Source organism: Geotrypetes seraphini, chromosome 13 (assembly GCF_902459505.1).
Source record: "Geotrypetes seraphini chromosome 13, aGeoSer1.1, whole genome shotgun sequence".
In the NCBI taxonomy this organism is placed as follows: Eukaryota; Metazoa; Chordata; class Amphibia; order Gymnophiona; family Dermophiidae; genus Geotrypetes; species Geotrypetes seraphini.
The window spans coordinates 2,077,884-2,105,005 of NC_047096.1; the positions used below are offsets into that span (position 1 = coordinate 2,077,884).

At 45.9% G+C, this 27,122-nt stretch overlaps 1 protein-coding gene across 6 annotated transcripts in view; it reads left to right on the plus strand.

Moving 5' to 3' along the window:
* The window catches only part of ATP2B4 (ATPase plasma membrane Ca2+ transporting 4), a 125,998-nt gene that overhangs the window by 62,437 nt on the left and 36,439 nt on the right, over nucleotides 1-27,122 (plus strand). For all 6 annotated transcript variants that reach the window (XM_033919418.1, XM_033919413.1, XM_033919417.1 and 3 more), the window contains 5 exons: nucleotides 6,270-6,467; nucleotides 13,659-13,916; nucleotides 22,436-22,561; nucleotides 22,819-22,944; nucleotides 26,348-26,383. In XM_033919418.1, coding sequence (XP_033775309.1) covers nucleotides 6,270-6,467; nucleotides 13,659-13,916; nucleotides 22,436-22,561; nucleotides 22,819-22,944; nucleotides 26,348-26,383 — 744 coding nt within the window. The remainder of the gene's footprint in view (nucleotides 1-6,269; nucleotides 6,468-13,658; nucleotides 13,917-22,435; nucleotides 22,562-22,818; nucleotides 22,945-26,347; nucleotides 26,384-27,122) is intronic.

Here is a 27,122-nt window from a genome sequence, read left to right on the forward strand (position 1 = left end):
CGGTAGAGGCAGCATTATGAACAGGCTGCTTACAGATGGCCCACCAGAGCCTGCCTTCTGTCACGTTGCCTGTGATGTCACTTCCTGTACATGGATGATGTGGCAGAGGAAAGACCTAGAAGCCTATTCACTGTGCTGCCTCTGCTGGCCAGCTGCCACTACTGCTTTGGGAGGGTCCGCGAGTTGGAGATATGCTGGATCCACAGGGGAGGGGACATGGATGCTGGACCCACAAGTGGGGGGAGGGGAAGAGACAGTGACCCAGACCAGAAAGAGGGGGGAGGGGAGAGAGAGCAGGAAGAGATGCTTGCCCATTGGAGAGAGGGGGAAAGAGATGGCAGACCATGGGGAGTGGGGAAAGGATTCAAAGTGTGAGCAAGAAAGGTGCTGGTGGGTGAGGGGACATGGCTGCTGGATCTGGACATGAGGATGGGGGGATGGTAGAGTGACCAAGACCAGAAAGGGGGGAAGAGAGAGAGGAAGGGATGCAGGGTGGGATTTAGAGGGAGGCAGAACTGCAGTTGGAGTGAAAGAGGGAACTGAGGAGGCTGGAAGAATTTCAGGCCTTTAGGATGGGGGAATTGTACAGAAAACGCTACAAAGAAACTGCAGAATTTTCAAATTTTTTGACACTGAATTCCACCTGGAGTAGCTACTAAGCTCTTGTGATCTTTGTTAACTTGTAAGCTGGAGCCACTCTGGATTCTAATGAATTAAAGGAGAGACATGCGGGGCTGACCAGTGTGCGTTGATGACATCCATCCTCACCAGTCCACCTTCAAATTTCACTGGGGGGATCCTCAAGGTTGTGAAATGCTTAGTCCTTCAAGAATGCAGCTTCCCCCCGTCCTGTCCCTGTCTGTCCTGAGCCTGGGTAGAGAGGCAGAGTAGCAGAAGAAAAAAAACAGACAATGGAGGCCGCCATTGGCTCCTGGGCTTTGAATTGAAAAAGACTGTTCTAGGTAGTGCATAGCGAGAGAGGTATCTCTTAGGACACAGCGGCTGACATTGGGACCTGGATGTACCTGGCACAGAATGTCTGATCATCTGTTGCTCAGCTCTTCAAGTCTTCGGAGATTCGCTGTAATAACTGCTCCATTTCCTGATCATCTTAATTTCTTGATACATGACAATACTGGTAGGGGTGAGGGGTTTGGTGAGTATTTTTAATTGGATGGTGCTGCAAACCTCCATTTCCCCCCCCCCCCCCAATATTTTGTATCCCTTTAAAAAGTAAGCTAGGATGTTGATTACACATGTCTGATCACAGGTGGGCACTGAGAAATGGTGATTTCTAATGTGGATGTAGTTACAATGCTTGTGAGTTGAGTTTTGTGCATTTGAACTTGTTTGTGAACTGATAGAAACATGACGGCAGATAAAGGCCTATTGGCTTATTCAGTCTGCCAATTCGTAGCATCCACTATCCTGCTCTCCCTAAGAGATCCCACATGCTTATCCCAGGCCCTCTTGAATTCAGACACAGTCTCTGTCTCCACAACCTCTTCCGGGAGACTGTTCCATGCATCTACCACTCTTTCTGTAGAAAAGTATTTCCTTAGATTACTCCTGAGCCTGTCACCTCTCATTCCAGAGCTTCCTTTCAAATGAAAGACTCGACTCATGCGCATTTACATCATATAGGTACTTAAACCTATATCATATCTCCCCTCTCCCGCCTTTCCTCCAAACTATACAGATTAAAATCTTTAAGTCTGTCCCCATATGCCTTATCACAAAGACCACACACCATTTCAGTAGCCTTCCTCTGGACCAACTGGGATAAAAATAAGAATTACTATCGTTACCCGTTCCATCGCCAGCTGCAGTCTCTGTGCACCCCCAGCTCTGTAATCCAGGGAAGAGCAGTTTAATGCATGTACATTTTTAAAACAGCCTCTTCCCAGAAAGCCTTGCGCAGCTTAAAAATGCAGGAGAAAGTGAGTGTTGGGCTTTACGCTGATGTCAGTGTGATCTCTCCGTCAGGAAAAGAATAATTTTCACACCTTTAATTAGCGTGTGACTGAGTTGCAGGCACTGGCACTTCATAGTGCTTCGCTCTGAAGACACTTCTGCTTTCTCTGCAGCCGTCTTATTCTGCTCTGTGCCCACCCTGTGACAGGTGTTGGGTCTTATCCTAAGGTGACGCTTCTCACCTGCCCCCACAGGATTCGGGAGGTGCTTCTGGGCTGCAGGAGATGGATCTTACCTTCCCCCCCCCCCCCTGTCTGCTGCACAGGACAGAAACGGAGAGAGAGGGGGTTTGCGAACAAGACAACACACACATACACAGCACATGACGCACATACACACACGGTGGTGTAAACCTACTCACGGCATGTTACGCTACCCCCACCATGGAGTCACATCCACCCACACGCACTATAAACACATTATGCTCACACCCCCACCCCCACCACTACCGCTCTCTCCCGATTTCTGCTGTTTTTAGCTTAATTGGTTTCAGCTTTTCAGAAAAAATTCTAATTTTTAAAATATTTTAAAATACTTTCCCTTAATAAAAACCTTCTGCCCAAATGCTCGACATTTCCTTGCATCTCCTTCCTCTTTTCTCTGGCCCTTTGTTTTTGACTTTCATCCACGTTTCCCTCTCTGCTTCTCTGTACAGCTCCTCTGTCTTCTCTTCCCCCTCCCCACTATTTCCATCTCTCATGCACCCCTATTGCCCTGTCTCTTGCATGTATCCCCATTGTCCTCTCTCTCTCTCCCTCTTTCTGGCTCTCGTGCATTGAGGTCTGCGTCGCCAGTTCAGTTTGGGATACTCCTTGGCTGGGAAAAGGTAAAGAAGAGGAAGGACTGAGCCAAGGCGACTGATGTAACAGGATTTAAAAGTTTATGAAACATCATTAGCCAGGTCGATGTAGGGAAGCCACAGCTCAAGCCTTGATATGAGCCTATAAGAAAGGGAATTGCCAACTGGAAGGATGCGGGGTTCAATCAGAGGCATTGACGGAACTGATTTAGCATGATGGGCACTAGCCAGCATCGGTATCGGAACTGCCTCCAGTTCTTCTGTTATTTGCCTTTGTCACTGCCATTGACTCCGGATCTGACAGGCCACGGCCTACCTTTGGCTACACCCTGGACTCCGTGAACCGTGGTGTGGTTTCCTTATGTTCCTATAAGTCCTCTGCAAAATACCAGCTTTCAACAGGATGTCTTAAAGCAGACATTGATTTATCGGTGATGGGGGGGGGGTAACTTCTTAAGGTGGATACTGTTGAAGGGAAGGGTTGGCTTCAAGAAGGGACTAGTAGGGTTGTTGCCTGAGGTGCTAGATGAAGGGTGCCACTGGGAACACCATGGAAGCAGGTGTACAGCCAGCCTAACACACCCTCTCACTGCCCAGCTGCCCTCCAGCATAAGCAGCCCCCTCTCCCTGGGAGGGGGAGGATAGCATGGGCTTGCAGAAAGGAGGTATCTGGATGAAGTGAAGAGGGTGGGAGTTGGCAGGAAGCTGAAAGCCAGCCTGGAGCAGGTACCTGCAGGGTGCCTTTTGTACGCCGTCAACTGCCTAATTCGGTGGCCTGCCAGGGCTAGGACTGAGGGGGCAGACTTTTCTTGTTCAGGGGCTGCAGAAGCACGGGTGATGGCTGTTCAGGGCTCAGGTGCCCCCCACTAACTGCATCATGTTCCTCTGCCTTTCTTTGCTGGTTTGCTGCAGGGTTTTCCCAGTTTTCTTCTGCATTACTGCATCCAGTGTATATACTAAACTGAAGTGGAGGTGGTTGCTGACTTACAAACGTCCTTCGTGGGCAATTCATGGCTTTACATGCCGGTTTCTGTGAAAAATCTGCTTTTCTTCCCTTCTACTGGGAGAAGATTAAGGTGATGTCGGGGAGTGGTTGGGCCTTTCTTTCCTGATTTGAGCAGTGGAAGATGGTGGGTAGAAGTGTGCTTTCTCTGGAGTGCTGCCCGATAGGATTTCTGCGGTTTAAAATGATCTGCTTATATTTTGAGAGCAGCTCTATTCCCTGCCTACGGAGGGACTTAGAGCTGGCCTAGAGCCAGGGATTAAGTGGACTCTGAGCCAGTATTAGGTGTTCTAGGCAAATCTCCACTTTTGGGCTCATATCCCCAAATTTTTTCATGTCTCTTATCATCCTCTCCCGCCAACACACACAAATTTCTCATTCATGATTCTCTTGGCATCACCCATATCAAAACAATTTGGTGAACTCGCTTAGATGGACATAACTGTGGTGAGGGTCCTTTAAACTGCAGCAGGTCTTTCTAGCCCACAGAAGCTGTTGACTTAGGTGATCACTTGGTTTGCCTGATGGCTAAGTAGGCCCTGATTGGATTCGGAGGGAGACTGTTGCTTCTGCTGATGGTTAAGAATAAGGGGTTAGAGGACTTAGAGGGCTTGTCTGCTGTGGTTTGGCAAGGCTAGAAACCTGATCTGTAAGCTCATGGTTGATGGGTCTGAAGACCTGAGATAGATCGAGCTTCTGTTTGCCATTAATATTAACTAGAGAAGTGTTCTGACAGGAAGGTACATGAAGCCACAGAGGAAAATCCAGTCTAGAAGAATTCTCTGTTTTCTTCATGAGTGATGGAAAGAGTCAAAGTGCAGGGGGGAGGGAGAGAGAGAGATCCCCTTCTGTTCCTTCTTCTCTTGGGTATTCCTCATGCATGACACAGGGAAAATGAGGTGCCATCAGCCCTTCTAGTCTCAAGTGAAATGGAAACTGAATGTTCATTGGTCCCTTCTCCATCTCTGTGTGATGAGACTCACCTGGCCGCCTCCTCTTCCTTCGCATGTGGTCTCTTGTGGGCCTGGAGCACTGGAGACCTTGTAATCTCCTGATGTCGGGTCACTGACACAGAGGTTTCTCCTCCTGTGGCAGATGGAGGCCCCTGTCGTGCCCCTTTTATTTCTGTGTAAGAAAACAATATTGCGAGACCTTTTATTAATTTCAGTCTTTGCTGTTAGTGACGTGTGACACCCTTTGAGCTAGGGGGGGACAAATGGGAAGAAAAGTCAAAACCCTGGATTATGTGGGCCACACAAGAAGCAGCAAGATTTGTCTCCTCTGTCCATTTCATCTTCCTGGGGTGGTATTGCGCACACCTTCCATTCCCTGAGTCCGTATGTCTTGCGCTCTCTCTCTGGCCCTCTTCAAATCTTAGCTCAAAGCCCACTTTTTCGAGGCCATTTTAAACTCTTAACTCCTTTTCTACCTGTTCAGAATTCATATTTGTTTAAACTTTTTCCAGAATAAATGAAACTCCTTAATCCCTTGTTTGTCTAATCTTTCTTGAATCGACTGTACGCTCGGAGACTAGAATCTGTCTCTTAATTGTTCGGATGCCTAGTAACATTATAGAAATACCGTATATACTTGAATATAAACTGGGATTTTTGGGCCCGGTTTATATTCGAGCCAACGCCCCCTCCCAGAATTTTTCAGGCTGCCTCCCTCCTCCCTGCCCTATTATCATACCTCTGCCGATTTCTGGTGGAAGTGCAGCGGGCAGGAGCAAGCTTTCCGAACTCCTTCTCTGCTGCTAACCGGCTGCCGCAGATCGAGTTTCTTCAGCTGCTGAGCGGCATTAGCAGGAGCGCGATTTGTCGCTGGCGGCTTCCTTACTGGCTCCTGCGAATTCTCTGCCCATATCTTGTTGGAGATACGGCCTTCAGGTGAGGCTCACATGCAGTTCAAACTTCTCCTACTGACCTACATACAGTATGTTCATTCTGAAGCTCCTCAGTCAGTCTCTCTCTCTCTCCTTATACCCCTTCCCCTTCCTCTTATCTGCCCCATTCTCCTCCACTGCTAACTCCAGACTCCACTCCTTCCTTCCTTCCTTGCTACATCAAACGCCTGCAATAGATTGCCTGAGTCGGTAGGTTGTGCTTCGTCTCTGGTCCTGCCTTGTTGAAGTGGCTTTTAACTCTTAACCTCTCATTCACTTGTTTGTTAGCCATGTTTTAATCATTTCTTGATAGATTGTAAGCTTGATTGAGCAGGGATTCTCTCTTAATGTCTGGATATGTTTAATAGCAATATGGAAATGATAAACGGTGCTAATTGCCTCAGGTTTGATCAAGGGAACACTGCACAGGTTTGGGGAATGAGAGTGATGTACTATGAGCTTTCTTAGGCAAGGTCAAAGGGGTCATACCTGCCACTGGGGCTGGGTAAAGAGGTGACAGCTGCAGCCTTGAGCCGATGAGAACCTCTGACATCAGTGCAGTTTGCTTCTGCTAACTCTTACTTGAGTTTTATTCTCTCTTCCTCCAGGTTTGTCCGGAAATCCTGCAGACTTAGAGAAACGAAGACAAGTCTTTGGCCAAAACTTCATTCCACCCAAAAAGGCCAAGACGTTTTTGCAGTTAGTCTGGGAGGCTCTGCAGGACGTGACATTAATCATTCTAGAAATTGCAGCCATAATCTCGTTGGGCCTCTCTTTCTATCATCCACCTGGGGGCAACAATGAGGGTAAGTGTTGGGCCTACAAGAGGTTCAAGAGAAGGGCCTGGAATCACCAGGATGGCATGCTTAATACCCGTGTGGCTTTCTTTTGGGTAGAGTATCGCCATGGCTGTGTGGGAGGGTTTTGGTGCCCTAGAGTAGGGGTGGGGATCGGTGTTCACGTTATCTGCTCACGATAAACACAGAAAAGAGGGGCCAGAGGCTAACTCACAAAATAATTGAATCAGGTGCTCTTGAACGTCCCCAGAGGTGCAGGAGGGAAGGAGAGGAGATTGGCTATGAGAGCACTTAGGAGCTGCACCTAGGCAGTGAGTAAGTTCAGCCAGTATGACCCCACTTTGTTCTCTGCTCTCTCTACGAAGGGGTCCTGTTGCCTAATATCTGTTCCCTGTTCCCTGATGCTTCCTGGCAGTCTAGCCGTGCAGGAGAGCTCAGAGCCAGCAGTAGCCTTCTCCCAGTATGAGAGTCAGGAATAGAGGAGCCACTTTAAGCTCTGGACTTGAAGAGGTCTGAGGTCATCTGCCATGCCTGTATGACCTTGTGTCTTTGTTTATTGAGTTCTAATAACACTGTCTGTCTTTCATGCCGAAAATGCAGTTCACCCCAGAGGCCACTTACATATTCACCTGCCAGTCATTTATAAATTAGTAGAACACCGTCTCTACGCGGGTAAGTGTACGCTCACCCACATAAAGGACAGCATTGTGCCTAATTGCTGTTCTGTTTGGCAGCATGTGTAACCTTTGGGGGGGGGGGGGCATTTACGCAGGTACCTTGCATTCAGCATGGTCATTTATGTGAGCCATAGACCTGTCGTAAAGTTTGTGCCTATATTTGAGCTTACTGACCTGGGTTTACGTTACATTCTCTAAGAAGATTTCATGCAAAATAAGCTCCTGCGATATTTAGTTGCCATGTTGTGAAACCGCCTCTGTTGTGCGTTGCTCCGTGGGAGTCCACAGGCACCGGTGAACCTGCTGCCCTGTATCACAGCCCTGTGAGTGAAGCTATTTCACATCTGTGTGTCTAAGTGTGAGAATTTGACACCGGGGAGTACGTTTAGGATCCGTGGGACCCATAATTAGGGTAACATTTATGATGATTTTATGTTTTTTCTTGTCTTTTCTCTTTTTCCTTATAAGCATTAGGTTCTCAACCTTATACCTAATTCTAGTCCTGTTCATAGCTTGTCTCCTGCTAGTTTCCTTGATCCAAGCCTGGGGACAGGGAAGCGTCTCTACCTCCAGAGAATGCTTCAATGTGCTCTGTGAGATCCTTGGCTTAGGAGCCTCTGGAAGAGGGAGAGCTTCCCGCTGAGAAGGGGATAACCCTAAGGTCTTGCGCCTTCTTTGCTGAGATGAACTGAGTTCCCTTATTTCAGACGTGCTTGTTACACTGTGCATTGAGGATCCCTCAGCATCTGCAATGGAGTGGCACAAAGCCTCCAGGATGATGGGCCTATGGGGGTCCCCCCCAAAACGATCCCCATGCATCTCGATATACAGGATTGAATTGCTGCAGAGTGGAAAGCAGGACGGGCTGTGGCTTGGCTGTACCAACCTGTGCCAGAAGAAAAGGCAAAGTTCCAGGTCCCCAGAGTGGATGTCCTAGACGATCCTTCCAGTAGAAGGAGGTATCGCCCTGAAGGAAGATAGACCATGCCCTTAAGCAGGCCTTTGAGGTGACTTTGCTGGGGCTTCAGCCTTCCATATGTTGCTCCTTTGTGGCGAAGGCTTCCTTGGTGTGGCTTCAGCAAGCTCAGGTGCAAGATTCCCGTTTTTTGATCTAAATGAAAGCAGGCCAAGCCTATGTGACAAATGGGGTATATGACATAAGGGGTCTTTTGTCGAGGAATGTCTCTTGGTGGTGGCCCGCAGTCGGCTCTGGTTGCGGAACTGGGCCGGGGATGCTGCTTCCTAGTCCCGGCTCGTTTAGTTCCCTTTTAAGGGACATTGCCTTTTTGGGGAAGATCTTACTAATTTAGTGAAAGAGTTAGGAGAGACTAAGCCCCAGTGTTTTCTGGAGGATAGGCCGAAGGGCTCCTCCTGGGTAGCCTGTAGTTCTGCCTGATACAGACTTTGCAACAGTAGAAGATATCGGCCTGGGCGGCAGCAGTTCAGGTAGCAAACCTGTACAACTAACAGACAGTTTTCCTTTTGGGCTGGAAGTCAATTGGGAAAACCCACGGCTCCTTCCCACAGTTCGCAATGAGATGAGGCAAGCCCATTCCTCTCGTCCTTCAGTTTTTTTCTAGAGGAATGGGCCTTGTAGGGGGTGATTCCTTCCTCACACTTGGAGGTTAGTCTCACTGACGTCATAAAGCATGAACCATTGTCTGCAAGAAATCTTTCCAGCATGAACCATGCAAGAAGAGAAAAAGAAGAAATAATATTTGCTGCCTGTCAGATGCATTCTGGGTATGTTCACCAGAACTGTGTGTTTCTCTAGTCAAGGACATCTGACTATGCCTACATGTTCAGCCTATGTGAAGCTGTGGGAGTCATCTGCTTCTATGCTGCTCTTATCTATGAAGGCGCCTCTTCCCAAGGCCTATATGAGACGTTAAACAGAAAGGCTATTCATCCAAGTTCTGTTTCTGGACTGGTTCCGAGAGGTCATCTGATGAGAACAAAGGAGAAGGTGCCAAATTAATTTCTATTCTATGCTGAGGTGTAAGAAAGCTTGCATCTTAACATTGGATTCTCTGCACCTTCTATAATAATTAAGACCTGAGAAGTTACCTCTGGTGATTAGCTCTCTTACAGGGAGAGAACATAAGAACTGCCATCTCCGGATCAGACCTTCGGTCCATCAAGTCCGGCGATCCGCACATGCGGAGGCCCAGCCAGGTGTACACCTGGCGTAATTTTAGTCACCCATATCCCTCTATGCCTCTCATAAGGAGATGTGCATCTAGTTTGCTTTTAAATCCTAGAATGGTGGATTCCACAATAACCTCCTCTGGGAGAGCATTCCAGGTGTCCATCACTCGTTGCGTGAAGAAGAACTTCCTGATATTTGTCCTGGACTTGTCCCCCCTTAGCTTCAGTCCATGTCCTCTTGTCCGTGTCACATTGGACATTGTAAATAATTTTTTTTCCTGCTCTATTTTGTTGATTCCTTTCAGTATTTTGAAAGTCTCGATCATATCCCCTCGCAGTCTCCTTTTCTCAAGGAACAGGACTTTTATCCGGACTTGGTGTTCATATCCTAAGGAACTATTGCTGACAGACGTTTACAGCTCACTTCAGTAAATAACAGAAGAAATCCTGACCGGAAGAAATTCTACATCGTGCCACGCCAAGAAAGGACTGATTCTCTCTCCCTGGGGCTTGATTTGCAGAATGGTGAGCTAGGAATCATATTTCCTTATCAGCTGGGCTAGGTAGATCTCTAATTGGTGATAGGAAAGGAGTTGTTAATTACTCTGGGTGATAAACTGTAATAGACTGCTGCTAATCAGGAATTATTATTATAAGGAATTACTTAGTGTGTAAGAATTAGTTACTCATTTATCTAGCAAGTGCCGTGTGATAATTATGTACTGAGTTTCATATATGTATTCGGATATTGTGTGAATAATAATTAGTTGTTATTATTTACTGCTGGCTTATGAATTATATTTTTATATTTATAATAAAACTTTTTCATAAAGTCTTGGTCTTTTCGTATAAGTAGGCAAAGATTGCTGAATCCGGAAAGATGTTTATGGTGTATCCTAGCAACGAGATATGCACGTAACTTTGTTAGACCCATAAATCTACCTAGAGCCTCCGTAATTTCCAATCAGTGGGTATTTGACAGTCTCGGAGAAGAATACAAGCTAGAGCTCTTCCGCCCAGTCGCTCCTCTCTTCTTGGAATCCCATAGAACAAGGACCTCAAGCGGACTCACTCGCTGTATCAAGGTTTCACATGGAGACCTTGTGCTCAGTAATTCCGTTGGTCTGTCCGGAAGAGTTTCTCACAGCACTGGACCTCAAGAAGGCTTACTTTCATATTCTTATTTGACCTTCCTATGAGCAGTATCTAGTTCACAGTTCTAGGGCAACACTTTCAGTTCAGGGCCATGCCCTTTGGGCTAACCACTGCACCACAGATGTTCTGCAAGATGATTGTGGTGGTGGCGGCCTTCCTCCGCCGCCAAGGAATCCAGGTTCATCCCTACCTGGACAACTGGCTAATTCAGACATTGTCCTTCCAGGACAGCTGGTCGGCGACAGAGCATGTAGTTCAGCTCCTTCAGTCCCTGGGCTGGGTGATCAATTTAGACAAAAGCAGGCTGGTTTCCTCTTAGAGGATGGAATATCTAGGGGTCTTATTTGACACGGATCAGGAGAGGATATTTCTGTCCGATCGCAGGTGGGAGATATTGCTATTGCAATCCTGTGCACTTCTACAGATTGCTTGGCCCATAGTGTGGGATTATGTCTAGCTACTGGGATCAATGACTTCTGTGATGGAGGCGGTACTGTGGGTGCTGTTCCACATGTGTCTTCTTCAGAGGTCTCTCTGCAGCCATCGGTCTCCGGTTTCTCAAGAGTACAGTGTCCGATTGATAGGCTAGAAGGAGCATGAAGTGGTGGCTTTCCTCTGCATAACCGTCCAAAGGTGTTCTTTTTCCATTGCAATGCTGGCAAGTGGTGACAATGGACGCCAGCCTCTCTGGTTGGGGGAGCTCGCTACCTGTCTCACTTAGCCCAGGGTGTCTGGTACTCAGAGTGATTCATTTAGCCCTGAAGGAGTTTTCCCCCTTTCTGGAGAGGTCCCTGGTCAGAGTATTGTCAGACAGTACCAAGGTGGTGGCTTATGTCAACAAACAAGGGGGGATGTGCAGCCGACGCCTGGCGAGAAAGGCGACTCTTCTCATGAGCTGGGCAGAGAAGCATCTGCTATGCCTGTTGGCAACTCTTTTATTTATTTATTTATTTATTTATTTATTCATTCATTTATTGAGCCCAGAACGGGTTACAAGAGTATATTCACAATACGTATAGGTCAAGACATTACATAAGTGATTATACAGTTGTGATGGACATAGCATAGTGGCTGGAACTTTGAATGTACAGGTGGACTTTCTCAGTTGCAGTGCTCTGGACCTGGGAGAAAGGGTGCTGTCGGAGGAGGCCTTTCAGCTGATTGTGCATTGCTGGGGTCATTCTCGAGTCAACTTAATGGCGACCAGGCTCAACGCCTTCAGTCGGTGAAGGGACTCGACCAATCTGAGCCTCAATGCCTTTCTTTTACCTTGGCCAACCAATGTGCTCCTTCACATGTTCCTGCTGTGGCTGATGGTGGGCTGTGTTCTCATAAGAATGGCATCTCACTCCAGGCCGGTCATCCTTGTTGCTCTAGATTGGCTTCACAGGTCCTGGTATGCAGATCTGATTCAACTATTGGACGGGTTTCCATTGTCCCTTCCTCCCAGCTAGGGGTTGCTCCAACAAGGGCCTGTGTTGATGGAGGATCCATCTCCCTTATGGCATGGCCCTTGAGGGGTCCAAGTTAAGGCACAAGGGCTAAGAAAATTCAGTAATTATGATTCTCTTATAGGCTAGGAAGTGTTCAACTCCAGCTGCATACATGAGTATGTGGCGCACCTTTGAGGCTTGGTGTGCAGGTCTGTCCTTTCTCTGCCTCGATTGCTCACATTCTAGCATATCTCCAGAGTGGTCAAGGTATGGGTCTGACGCTCAGGTTGCTGAAGGTTCAGTTGGCAGCATTAGCTTGTTTCCAAGGATGGAAACAAAATTTGTCCTTGGTGATGCACTCGGATGTGGTCAGATTTTTGAGAGGAATGGGTCAGTTTCAGCCACCTCTTCATCTCTTATGTCCGGAATAGATCCTTAATTTGGTACTTTGGGCAATGTAGCGACCATCTTTTGAGCTATTACAGCAGTCAGCTTTCAAGGATCTAATGTTGAAGACAGTCTTCTAAGTGGCAATTGCCTCTGCCAGGAGAGTCTCAGAGCTTGTTCAGACTTTGTCGTGCCAGGATCTCTTCCTTGCGCTTTTCTGAAGCAGGGGTATCTCTTAAGGGCAGTGTCATCATTTAAGGTGGTGTCAGCTTTCCATCTCAGTTAGTCAGTTGAGCTCCCCTCTGGTCAGAGAGAAGATTGTGGCGCCCAGTTCAATAGCCTGCATCTCTTGGAAGTGCATTGAGCTCTTACTAGGTATCTGGAGATCACAAATGAATTCCGGAGGTCAGATCGGTTGTTCTTTGGAGGAGACAGAAGCGCTGATGTTCTTCTTTGAAGCTGATGATTGTGTGACGGTTGAAGGAGGCTGTCAGTTCGGTGTATTTGCTGTTGGGGAAACAACCTCCAGCCCAGTTCTACGAGACATGTGGTGTTGTCTTGGGCTGAGTCAGTCCTGTTATCCCTAGCAAGGCAGGCTGCCTGGTCGTCTGTTCATTCCTTTGCCAAATACTATTGAGTGAATGTGAAAGCACATTCTGATTCGAGTTTTGGGGCTGAGGTTTTGCGGCAGCAGCTCCAAAGACCCTGCCTCACTAAGGTCTGCTTTTGAACATCCCACTGGTCTGGAATAGTGGGAAGAGCGCTATGGAAGGAGAAATTAGGTCTTACCTGATAATTTTCTTTCCGTTACCTGATAATTTTCTTTCCGTATTCCAGGGGTGATCTTGATGTTTGATGCTGTCTTGCTTTAGGGTGCCCTTTGTGGGGTGGCAGATAAGTCCAGCTGTGATTTTGATCTCAATTTCTCAAAAAAAAAAAAAAAAAGTCATTAAGAGAATTATGAGGTTATGTGAGAATAGGTGAGTTAGGCAGAAGTAGCATGTGGATCCGTGCTTATCGATGTAAATACTGAAGGGCTGTGGTTGAGTAGGACCTATATAAGGCAGCTGGATGGACAAGACGATCCTACTGGTCTGAATGGACTAATGGAAAGAAAATGATCAGGTAAGTCCTATTTTCTCCTTTTCTGACAGATATGTTGAAGCCCTCTAGAGGGGAGTGGATGCCAAAACCAAATGTAATCAAAGTTAACTAGTGGAAATTTCCGGGGCACCCCTCCCTGCAGCAGCCCCTTAACTCCCCCTCCCTCTGTGTTGGTTGTTTAACATTTGCTCTTGTAGGAGAGCATTTTAAGCAGACCCCAAGATCGGCTAGTGTAGAGTTGTGTTGTGAGGAGCCGTTACTGCTTTTCTTATCAGGTGATCCTGCTTTCTTTTCAGTGTGTGGTGATGTGTCTTCTGGCGTGGAGGATGAAGGGGAAGCCCAAGCAGGTTGGATTGAGGGGGCTGCCATCCTGTTCTCTGTCATCATCGTGGTACTAGTCACAGCTTTCAATGACTGGAGCAAAGAGAAGCAGTTCCGAGGCCTCCAGTCTCGTATAGAGCAGGAGCAGAAGTTCACAGTCATTCGGAAGGGACAAGTTATCCAGATCCCCGTGGCCGAGCTGGTGGTGGGGGACATTGCACAGATCAAATACGGTGAGGATATGGGGGCATGAGGAAGAAATGGGGCAGGATGAAAGGCCGCTAGCAATAGAAAGGTCAAAACTTGCATTATGATTCAGTAAAAGGAAGGTCCTGGGTGACAAGTGAAATCAGGTGCCTTTTGAGTGTCTTCAAACGTTTTAGTCTCTGGCTATTTTTGGTATCTTTGCAGCTGTACATAACATCTGTCTGTTCTCTCTGGGTTCCCGTTGATGCCACTGGGCAGCCACAACACTGATCCCTCCCTCGTGCCTAACCATACTTGTCTAGCGAATGAATCGGTGCTATCTGATGGCGTCAACAGAGGGTCAGAGAGCTCAGAAAAAGCCATAAGTTCCCAAGCCCATCTGAGTGAAATTCTTTTCCTTACTCTTGAATCCGTCTCCTCTCTAAAATAATAAAACGATTATTTTCTTGTTCATTCTTTTCTAAAAAAAAAAAATTATTATTTTTTTGCCTCAGGGCTTTAAGAAGTGGGCGTTTGGCTGGAGGATGGTCTTCTTGGACGCCCAGCGGAAAAGCTGCTGCTGTTTGGATCCTGAGGCAAAATGTTCCAAATAAGGGTCCTCTAGACCACCAGGCCAGTCGGGTTTTCAGGGTAGCCCTAATGAATGTGCATGGAGCAGAATTGCATGCCTGACACCTCCATTATATGCTGATCTCTCTCATGCATATTCATTAGGGCTATCCTGAAAACCCAACTGGCCTGGGGGTCCTCCAGGACAGGGTTGGGAGCCACCGCTTTAGACTTCAGAATCAGTAACAGAGGGTGATAAAAAGCAGCTGGGTTTCTTTACGTGTTTAGGCATCTCCAGCAGAAGGGAATAAGAAACAGCAGTCAACGTCAACGAATGAATGCTTCTGGATAGAAAAGAGGGTGTTTTGCTAGAATGTTAATTGTATTGTTCTATTTCTTTAAAAGGGGGTGGGGGGTGGGCTAGAACCCGAAACAGCGCAGGGATCATCCGTGTAGAGCGCAGTCGTGCCCAAGAGTTGAGTTCTGGATACCAGAAACACAGAAAGCAGTGACCTCTTTATGTAGAAGCTGCATTCACAACCCAAAGGGATGAACGTAATAATTTCTAAAGTCCACCGAGGTGCCTATGCGCCCAGCCTGTTCCAACACCCACAAGTCCTATAAAGTATGGTCATAGATTGCAACACAACCTCCATTCTTTCAAACTACTCCTCCCCCCTACAAATACATCTTGTAAAACTAGACTTGCGCTTTCCACATGCCTACTTTTAATAAATACCCCTTCTGCTTGTAAAACAGGCTTTGCAAACAGAAAATACTTTATAAAATTGCCTTCAAAGTGAGCTCAGCACAGACCTTGAAGGAGGGAGGGAGGGAGCTTGCATAGTGTCTCCATGCACAGCACAGGCCCTTCTCGACACACAAGCTTTCATTGTAGAGGGACGAGGGGCTGTAACAGCGTATAAAGTAGATGTTCTGTACACATAAGACACATTTAACCCCAGGAGGGATTTCAGAGACAAACCACTCCTCTACTGCCCCCTCTTAGGGCTCTCATCAGAGGGCTTAGGTCTCTTTATATTTAAAAAGAAAGAAAGAGGGTTATGAGAGAGTGCTTTGAAGTGCTGGAATGTTTTCATAGACCTGCCAAAATGCTGACATGGAGAGGAAGCAATGCAAGCAATCCTGGAGGTTTAGCGGCCATCGTGGGTACTTGCATAGAGGCAGCTCTGTACTCGCTTCTCACCATAGATCTAACCAGGTCGGTTCAAGATATTCTGCCTTGATTCGACTTAGCAAGGGACGAATCAAATTCTTCAGGTTCTGGTTTTCTAAGTATTCATTTCATCTATTGGAGTTTGTCTCACCTATCCTGCAACTAAAAAAGAAAATACACAAAAGCCTGATCTTAACACACTACAAACATAAAACAGAAACAATATATAGAAACAGAATAAATCCAAATTGGTTTTATTACTTGGGATCTAGCTAGGTGCTTGGGACCATAGGGCAACCAAGCCATTGTGACAACACTGATGAGTTTGACTCTTAGGCATTGGTGGAATGAGGCATTATGACATCACAATCTCAGCTCTGGAATGTTACTACTCTTTGGATTTCTGCCTGGTACTTGGGACCTGGGTTGGCCACTGCTGGAAACAGGATACTGGGCTTGATGGACCTTCGGTCTGTCCCAGTATAGCAACTCTTATGTTCAACTGAAATTCATGCTGACAACTACAGCCTTCAACAACAAATTGGGTAATATTTTTTTATGGAAAGCAATTTTTATTGAGAAATCAACAGAAAACAATGCAAGGATACAATTTGCACAGGCATGCTCATTTAGAATAACACTCAACAATCAACAAAGCAACCCACCGGGTCCCTATCTACACCAAGGAAAAGAAGAACATCAGGAAACTGTAGCCATCGGCAGTTCAACATCCAACTCCGCCCCATTGGAGTCAACGTAGGCCGGAAAGGTTCCCAGACATGCTGAAATTGCAGTCCAACCAGAGAATCCAAGAAAGGGTGGCAGGAGAGACCAATGAAAAAAGGGACTAAAGCCCCTTGTTTTAGGTAAATAATGGGGGAGAACACCAAACAACACAGTAACCCACAGATGGTAATATTTTTTTATTTTTTTTTTTAATTGAATCCAAATGTGATGAAGGTGCAGTAGGACAGTTTGAATTCTAAGTCAAAATAAACCCAGGTCATGTAAAACAAGCCACACATTTCCCAGGATATGTAGAAACTGCTCTCAACACACAAGAATTGCCGCTGCTGGGTCAGACCAGTGGTCCATCTGCCCAGCAGTCCGCTGACGCAGCGGCCCCTAGGTCAAAGACCAATGCCCTAACTGAGACCAGCCCTACCTGCGTACATTCCGGTTCAGCAGGAACTTGTCTAACTTTGTCTTGAATCCCTGGAGGGTGTTTTCCCCTATGACAGATTTCAGAAGAACTTCCTTACGTTTGTACGGAATCTATCCCCTTTCAACTTTAGAGGGTGCCTTCTCGTTCTTCCTACCTTGGAGAGGGTGAACAACCTGTCTTTATCTACTAAGTCTATTCCCTTCAGTACCTTGAATGTTTCGATCATGTCCCCTCTCAATCTCCTCTGTTCGAGGGAGAAGAGGCCCAGTTTCTCTAATCTTTCGCTGTACGGCAGCTCCTCCAACCCCTTAACCATCTTCGTCGCTCTTCTCTGGACCCTTTCAAGTAGTACCATGTCCTTCTTCATGTACCAGTGTTGTACGCAGTACTCCAGGTGAGGGCGCTCAAATCAAAAGCTGCTGGATTGGTCAGAAGAAGGTTCAGGTTCCCGGAAGATCTCACAAATCCAAAGTTTAACCCACAAAATGGTTAAGAAGGTTCCGTTTACATTCAGTAGATGCAGGTCCCAGGGCAGGAGATGGTCTTGTGGTCCTTCAATACATGGACTCCCAGGCCTCTCCCGAACTGTGAACAGGGGTGTGCAGAAAGTCCAAGCGACCCATTTCATTTCATGGTGACATTTATAGACAGCTTTATTTGCAAAAACTGTGACTGATTTTCAGCAGATTAGATTTGGATCACATCAACAGCCTAAATAAATATTTTTTTTAGTAAACAAAATTCTCTGCTTGCAATATCATTAGAGTAGGGTTACATAATCTGTCATCATAGATAATAGAAATATTTCACTAACATTATGATAATAGAAATGAATCCTAAATAAACAATTTCCAATATAGCCAATGGAGCGTTTGAATCCAGCAGACAAACTCCTCCCTCTAAAAATGTGACCGCCTGGATCAGCCACATGACCTTTATCTGCAGGAAGTTTGGGTTTGACATGAAAGACTGAAGAGACTGCCAAGAAAACATTCAAAAACCCCGAACCTTATTGAGAAAAAGGGTAGTTCTTCTAGAGATGTTTTCAGAAGCTCAAGCCTTTTCCAGAAGGATCATTTCTTAGGGCATCCCACCAGTGCGAAAGAATGCAAAAAGTTACATATTAACATACAAAATAAAACATTTACATTTATCATACAAAATACTTCAAGGACACACTATAACAAATTACATATAACATCAACAGCGAATATCATTTAAGGCAAAAACTGCCTCGATAACAGACGACATTAAACAAACCAGACCATCGAACGCCTCCGTGACCAGCACTCAAGAGTCATCACTCCTTCTCCCCCAGCCAAACTCAGATCCTATATTTCATTTCACTTCACAGATCTCTTTTCAGCAGTTCTGAACATTTTGCTGCTGGCGAATGTATCCTGGAAGGTTATTCCACTCTCAGGGGCCAATGCAGTGAAAGACACTGTTTCTGGAAGAGGAAAGCCTTAACTCCGCACAGATGATACAGACAGATCCCATTGCTCAATTGAGCGGAGTAGTCGATCGACTCACGCGGCAAGATGCTCTGGACCAGGTGTTTAGGGGCCAACTTCCGTAAGCACATAAAGACATTCACCTGTAGCTTGTTCCGGATCTTATCCTTTACCTTCAGCCAATACAACCTTATAATGCTCACGTCTGTCCAATTTAAACAGAGAGCGCACCACTGTGTTTGGGTTTTGAAGATTATCTACCCTTATGCAATCCCATAGAACCAAAGATTTATCAAAGGTAGTCGGGCGTTAGCAGTTCCTCCACAAAATGCTTACGTAGAGAAAAGAAAAACAGCATATCAATAAATCTAGAAGAGGAAGCCCAAGAACGCCAAGGGGGCAAGACGAAAAGGAAAGTGATGTTATTGGCAGAGAAAGTAGACAATTAAGTAGACTTTGGCGTAGCCTCCAACCAGTTGACAAGAGACCCCGAAGCAGATTGTACAGAAAACTATTTCGGAAGAAAATCTTTTAACTACAGAATTTGTAATGAACATTAGCTATTCCCCCCCCCCCCCCACGCTAGCACTTTTTAGTATCGGCTGGTGCATGCTGCTCCATTGCTCACCATTCAGCGTGCCGGCCAGCGCTAAAAAATGTATCCGGTTTTGTAAGGGGGGGATGTTTTGATGGATATCTCCGGAAGAATTCCTCACCATGCCTGAAGCACAAAGAGCTTCCTTTTCCCCCTCTTCCACAAAACATTTCTGGCTTTGTTTCCTCCAGACTTTTTTCCCTTTTTCCTTTGTCTCACAATCCCACTTTCACTTATATCCCACTGATAACCTCTGTCCAGTACTTCCAGCTTCCCTCTGTCTGAGATTCCTTCTGCATTAACCTTTTCCTTTACTGAAGAAATAAAAGTAGGATTAAAAAGACCAATTTAATTTAAAAAAAAAACAACCAGCTTACGTTCTTAACAGCCTCCTTTGTAGCCTCCTACTCACCTCTCCCTGTTCAGTATTTTCCTGCTTCACCAAAGTCTCTTTTCTCTTGAAATCTTTGTAGGATTAGACAACTTAGTGACTTCTTAATACCTTGGCTGTTGATCACCATTTAAAGATAACTAGTGCTCAACTAGACGCCTTTCCAGGCATGAGAACTGCCGTTTCTGTTCCTTTTCTTCTAGGATCCATTGTTACCATCTGCCTCTTAAAGGGAATCCATTAATTTTAATAAGAGTATGCTACCTTTATCCTAACAGCTCAAAATGGATTGCAAGCATTCAGATCTAACTGTTTTCTTTCATTAATTGTTTTATTAAAATTATTAGAAATAGAATTTAAGAAGTGACTGCAATTAATGTGTAATGTGAAACTGTGTGGGTACAAGATCGGAAAAGAGGAAGAACTTGGACAATCTGAGCGACCTCCTCCTCCACAAGAAAATGGGAGATGAGAGACAGGATAGAGTAAGGTAGATAAAAAGGAGGATCAAAGAAAGCGCAAACCCGCCTTTGGAATTCACTAAACATCTCCTGGGAATTTTATTTTTAAAAAAGACATACGAAGAGCTCTATGTCTCGGCTTAATAATCTTTCCATGAACTTCTGCGTTTTGGGAGAAACGTTTGGATAACCCTTAATCTCGCTACCATTGAATCCTTTTACCTTCAAGTGTCTGTAGACATTAACTCGTGTATTGATGTCTTCTGAGTGGCTGTATCAGGAACGGAGGAAATCTTTGAGAGTAAGGTGGGATCCTTTTGAAGAATATTGATTCAGTATCTTTACATTAAAGAGGAGCTGTCACATCTAATTTAAGTCTAATTGCAAACACGTCTTCATCCACATCTTGAACCACAGGTCTAGTTCAAGCTAGGTAAACCAAGTTCAACCAAGGTACAACTAGTCTTATGGCCCTTAGTAACATCTGACTAAGCTGTTTCCCTTTTTTTCTTAAAGTCTCTACAAGAAGACCAATGCTGTAATAAATATATTTTTCATAGGCTCCTGATAACCACTAAGAAGATATCAATGTAGTTCTTATGGAGCGTTTTTGGTTTGTTTGTTTTTTTAGAAGACATGCCCCTTTTTTCCTCTCTTGTATGATTGCAAAAGTCTTTCCTATACGTTATGGAGTTCCTTTCTTTTGTTTTTATTGAATATATGTTTTAATTGTTAACCTCAGAGAACTGTTGTAAGCTTCTGCGGAATGTCAATTTTTTAATAAATAATTAGATTTAATTAGTCAATACCACCTCTTATCACAGTTTATGTTTGTAATCTGATTCCAGTGGCAAGCAGATTGAAACAATTGCAGAAAATGTTTGACTTTTTTGTTTTGTTTTGTTTTTAGGCTGTGCATAATTAAGCTATGGGATATTTTGCCAGGGAATGTATGACCAAAATAGCAGGATTCCAAAGCAAATTGGGCAAGTTCCAGGAGGAAAGGTCCATGCAAAACTATTAGCATCCCTGGAAATGAGCTGTGAGAAATAGATCTGCTTTTTGGGATCTGCCAGGTACTTGTGACAGGATACTGGGCTTGATGAACCTTGGCCTTAACTTGGATGTTTGTTCTCTGCTTCTAGAGTAACATCGTAAATGCTGGCAGGTAAAGACTGAACTGGTCCATCTTTTCTGCCCAGTATGGTGCTTAGGATTGTAAGTTTTGCCCATTCCAAGTTACATACCCCAACGATCTTTACGTTCATCCGAATTAAATTTACTATCTGTTCCTTCTTTAAAAATCATCGGAACGAGAAGAGCAGACATTTTTACTGTCGCAGGTCCACAATGGTGGAACTCCCTTCCTCAGTACATTAGAACAGAACAAGATATTTCAGCTTTTAAAAATTTCTTAAAAACTTATTTGTTTAAGGATGCTTATGACCTTTAAAAATTCTAAAATTATCTATTTTGTTTTAATTAACATCCACAAAGTGTGCCTTGAAATTATTTACCCAACCTTTTGTTTTTCCCTTTTTTCTGTGCCCTTATTGTAACTTTACCTCCTTTCCTTGTTTTCATGTTAGTTATTACTGGAATCTGATGTTATTATGTTTAAAATTGCTTTATTATATTATGTACATTCGGAATAGGCGATTCATCAAGAGCTAAATAAACTTGAACTTGAACTTGAACATCACATCCTACCATCTTCTCTGGGAGAACATTTCAGGCTTCTACTGCCCTTAAAAAAATGTTCCCTAAGATTGTGGGTTGAAACCCATGCTGCTCCTTGTGATCCTGGCAAGTCACTTAATCCCCCCATTGCCCCAGGTACATTAGATAGATTGTGAGCCCAGCGGGACAGACAGGGGAAAATGCTTGAGTACCTGAATTAAATTCATGTAAACAGTTCTGAGCTCCCGTGGGAGAACGGTAGAGAAAATTAAATAAATAAATAAATAAGAGCGGTATATTAGGTGATTCAAGTAAACCGCCTGCTCTTTGTTCTGTAGGTGAGGCATCTCGATGTATCCCAGGATTCCCAGCTCCATTTTCACTTGGATTCCTGCACCCCAAATGCATCCTCTGCTGTTCTTTAGAGATCATTTCTCCTTCTGGCTTCTCCCTCATGAGTCTTTGCTCTCCACGAATGATATTGCTTGCAAGGCTATTGGACAGAACTGGTCCTGGTAATGACCCCTTCAGTCCCCCCTTTTCTTTCCTAAGAGTAAGTTCCATCAGCCAGTCATAGCGGGTCAGACCAATGGTCCATCTAGCCCAGTCTCCTGTTTCCAACAGTGGCCAATCGGGTCAAAGCCTAAATAGTAGCTACATTCCATGCTACTGATCCAAGGTAAGCAGTGGCTTCCCCCATGTCTATCTCAACAGCAGACTTTTCCTCCAGGAACTTGTCCAAACCCAGCTAAACTACCCTCTGGCAATGAGTTCCAGTGCTTAACTATTCTTTAGGTGAAAAAAAAATTTCTCCTTAAAAGTATTCCCATATAATTTCATTGCGTGTGTCCTTCAGAAATACTCTTCATTCACACCTGTCTGCTGAGCTTGCTCATAGACTGAGGGGACTCCTGCGTAGATTCAGGAAACCCCCCTTGGTTTCTGAGCTCTACGTTTCCATTTTGGCTTTGTCGGATGATATCACCTACTTGCATGTCTGATTTATCCCTTTGTCTGTGGAAAATCCCCCTTCCCAGCGAGCAGCTTGACTAAGTTTTCCACATCTGTTGTAGGTGATCTCTTGCCAGCGGATGGCATCCTAATTCAGGGCAATGACCTGAAGATTGATGAGAGCTCCCTGACTGGAGAATCAGATCAAGTGAAAAAATCCATGGACAAAGACCCCATGCTACTGTCAGGTACTCCGGAGCTGAACCCTCCCTGGTCGATCGGGCTGTGTCGCTCCCCTCCCTGATACTGAGGTGAACACAGTTGCCTCTGCTGGTATCTAGACCCCAGAAGTCCTGAGATCCTCAGCCCCCAATCATGCCTGTGAAACTCAAGTGCAGAAACTTATTTTTCACAGGGATGACCTGCATAGATCTTTGAGGTGTTGTATTTTTTTTTCACCCGAATTGCTCTTGTTCTCTCCTCTTTCCCTGCCCTCTGCTGCCAGGTACTCATGTCATGGAGGGCTCGGGACGCATGGTCGTCACTGCTGTGGGCATCAACTCACAGACTGGCATCATCTTCACCTTGCTCGGGGCTGGTGATGGCGAGGAGGAGAAGAAAGCCAAGAAAGGTGAGTGCGCTCTCTGGGCCTGAGCGGCAGTAGGAAAGGGGAGTGTGGATGTCCTCAGAAAATCTGTTTACGTCTCAGAGTAAGAGCAGAAATCCCCAAGGTGATGGCAGTGGGAGAAGAGGTCACAGCTCAGCGCTGTGCATTTCCAGCTTTGGATGGATCATGTAAGAATTAATTCCTTTAGCGAGTTTAATAGCACTTTTCTGTCTAACTCTCCCTGTTAGGGCTGCGGCCAAGTCATTTCCTGCAGCCTAGACTAATGGGACCCTGGAGTCAGTGCTAGTTTTGCTCCAGACACTTCGATTCTTCAGTGATTGCCTGTCCCAGAACTGAGAGGAATCAAATCTATTTTTAACCTTAGCAGTCTGATAACATGGACACTGTAACTCTGGAGGAATATTTAGCAGTGATGTGCTGTCTGTATCTCTCGCTGGTATATTGTACTCTGTACAGACCAGGTAAGATCATAGTGTCATCTCATTCCTCCCCCCCCCACCCCACCCCAGTCTTGCAGCCCAGAAAACCTATCCTGGTACACCCTGTACTGTTCCCCCACACAAGGATCTGTAATGCACCTCATTCCTTCCATGCACCCCCTCACACACACAGTGCACCTCATTTTCTCTTATCCCTCACACAATGTACCTCATTTTTCCCCTGCCCCCTCCCCCACCCCCAAACTCTGCCTCCAGCTCTTGTGGTACCGAGTTGTCTAGAAGTGACAGCCCTAGCCGCACCCCACTAGGCTGCCTCCAGAGCAGGGGTCCTGAACCCAGTCCTCGGGACACATCCAGCCATTCCAGTTTTCAGGATGAGCATACAATGGAGGTGGATTGACTGGCTGGGTGTGTCCCAAGGCCTGGAGCACCCTTGCTCTTGACTGACAGCTCTCCCCATCTTGTGAGTGAGTGCAGCTCTGAGAGTGACAACCCTTTCTGCTGAGTGAGTGCTGATCTATGGGCGAGAGCCTCCTCCCAGACCAATTCTGAGATGATGTAACCCTTCTTTTGGCCTGGCTCCAGCTGCTACAAGACACAGGTCATGTCCTAGACCTGAAAATCTGTAGAAAAATGAAACCTTTGGGTCACTCTTCCATGGCTCCTACCCAGGCAGCCACCGATTTGCCCAGTATTACCAAGGTAGTGCTGCTGAAAAATCTACTGACTGCCCCAGGGTGGTTCGGGGGCAAACTGGAAGCTATCTGGGTAGCATTTATTCAATATTTAGCTGTTTTGTCTTATTTGTCTTATCAGGAACCTGCAGTGAGTCCTGTCGGGTTAACCCCCTGGTTTCTGGGTACAAGTTTAAATGCCTCAATTTACTTTGTAAAGTAGTGCCAATTGCAGAGTTTAAATATCAGGGAGGGGGAGGGGGGCTATTTTTATTTTTATTACATTGCTTCATTGTTGCACTCCTGGAGTCCCGAAATGGGCAATTGCCATTTCCAAAAGGAGAGAATGAAAAAATGCCTTCTAGCATCTTGTTTGCTTCCGTTCCCACTTCAATTAGGGCCTTTTTGGGTTTTTTTTGGGGGGGGGGTTTTTTTACAAAGGGGGGAGGGGATCAGTATTCAAAGTGATTTAATTGGTCAGAAACAACTGGCCAATTAAATCACATGTTTGGGTCTAACCGGTCATTTTTAGTGGCACTTAACCAGTTAATGCCACTAAAAATGACTGGTTAACACTTAACTCAAAACTGGCTATTTTGGGGATGATCTGGGGGCAGAGTCGGCACTTGCCTATTAAGTGCCAGGGTCATAATATAAATAGGAGCACATAAATGTCAGTTCTGTCTTTAAATCGCACTTACCCAGCTCCTCAAAGCCAGAAATCCAGAGCTGGAGCCCAGACATGAATTTCCAGGCCTAAAGCCAGTGACAGCAAAACACCAAGGCCCAGACTCTATAAACGATGCCTTAACTTGGGCACCCAACTTAAGTCGAAAACGCCCTTTAAAACTGAACTTAAGTGAAATTACAAGGCACCTACTCACATCTTTAAAACCAGCGATGGAATGGCACCTCTGGAGGCGCCTTCACGCCGTTGTAGGCATGGTGAATGCCGGAAGTGGCGTTGGGCGTCTCCAGAGACATGATTCATGTCAAAGGTGCTGGAAATACAGGCTTTGAAAACGCTGGCCTACATTTCCGGTGCCTACCTTTGTCAGACGTGCAATTCGCTAAAGAGCGCCATCACGTGATTGACACAATTGGCCGCCGCTGTTAAGGCGGCTGCCGATAACGGTGCCATTTGAAGAGTCCGGGCCTCAGTGTCAACAGCTGAATATGACCCCCAAGGCAGAGAATGACATGGGGACAAATTTGTCCCTGTCTCTACAGGAACTCAATTTCCCTGTCCCCATGAGTTTTGTCGCTGTCCCTGTCCCTGTCTCTGCCCCATTCCTGTAAGCTCTGCCTTAACCGCACAGGCCTCAAACACTTATGATTTTGAAGCGTTTGAGGCTTGTGCAGATGAGGACGGAGCTTAGGCATTGGTGGAATGAGGCATTATGACATCACAATCTGAGCTCTAGAATGTTGCCACTTAGGAGTTTAAAGTGTTTGAGGCTTATGCAGATGAGGACGGAGCTTAGGCATTATGACATCACAATCTGAGCTCTAGGATGTTGCCACTTAGGAGTTTAAAGTGTTTGAGGCTTGTGCAGATGAGGACGGAGCTGAGGCATTATGACATCACAATCTGAGCTCTAGGATGTTGCCACTTAGGAGTTTAAAGTGTTTGAGGCTTGTGCAGATGAGGACGGAGCTTGCGTGAATGGGGCAGGAACGGGAAAATGAGTTCCTGCAGGGATGGGGAAAAATTTGTCCCTGTGTCATTCTCTACCCCAAGGGTCCTGCCTGGCCTTAGAGAAGAAGCCATGAGAAGGGTAGCAGGTGCAGGGGATAATGTGGCCAGCATGGCTCCCTTTGTGAAAGGTGCCACAGGAAGCTGTGTCTTCACTGTTTTGGGAGCGGACATCTGCAGCAGTAGGAGCCAGTGTCAGGAGAAAATCATCTTGGAATCGTGAACAGGTGACTGACTGTGTGATGATTTGCAAGTTGTAATAGGCTGGTTAAAGCAGTGATGATATAAGCCAATTAAGGAAGCAGAGAAGTTTATGCTTCTGCAGCCATTTGACATGTGTCCCTGAGGGGTAGATTTCTCCTGCCACATTGGGGCGGTGTCATGCCAGTGAAGGCGCTCTGGGTCCTGACTTACCTGCTCTGGTTTTATGAATTTCATGCTTTTGTATGTGGAAACATTTCATTTGAGCTGCAGATTGGCCCCCTCCCCCTGCATTCAGTTGCTGGCGGCGGTGTCCGGTCCGGTACGTTGTAGCCTGCCGTCCAGGTTTCAGATCATGTGATCAGAGCTGCATCCTTCTCTTTTTGTTTGAACAGGTAAAAAACCAGGACCCCCTGAAAATCGCAAGAAAGGTAACCAGCTCATGGCACACGCACTAACCACAGAGCTAAACATCGCCTCCTCCTCCTCACTCCCATGAGTCTGTGCTCCTCTCACTATGCCAGGAATGTTGCCTTGGTGTGTTGAAGAGGGTGTAACGCCATCCCACCCACCCGGGGGGTGCAAGGCCTCCTGTGGCTCCTTCCAAAAGGACTGGGAGGGTTTGAGCCCAGCTGTGACTCCGAGCAGGTCACCTAAACTTCCTGTTGCTCTGTTTCGCTCATTCTCTCCGACCTGCCTGTCAGCATGTGCAACAGGCAGGTACAAAATATTACTGCTTTTAATGGGCAGAACGCAAAACACTCGTAATGGAGACACTTGGAAAATGGTGGTCGTAGACGCCCCGTTAGCTGGGTGGGCTGGTTGCCCAGTTACACCCTCTTTCTTTTTCATAGCCTTGAGTCGGTGTAAATCTGTCTTCCTTCCTTTTGTCTGCTCTGAACTGTCCTTTTTCCACCGGTTATTTTTAGGCTGTGTCCAGGAGTCATTTGCTGCACCTCTATGTCCCTTTGCCTCTTCCCCCCTTCTTCACAGTTCCCCAAATTCCAATATGACATTTTCTCTTCCCTTCCTGTGTTTGTGAGTCTGATGCTGAAGATCCATTTCAGCAAACAAATGTTATTTTCAGAATTATTTCCTGAGTCATAGGAAATGTTTCTTAGAAATAATTACTTTAAATCTCTCTAGAGAATTCTGCTGCTTCTGAGGTTG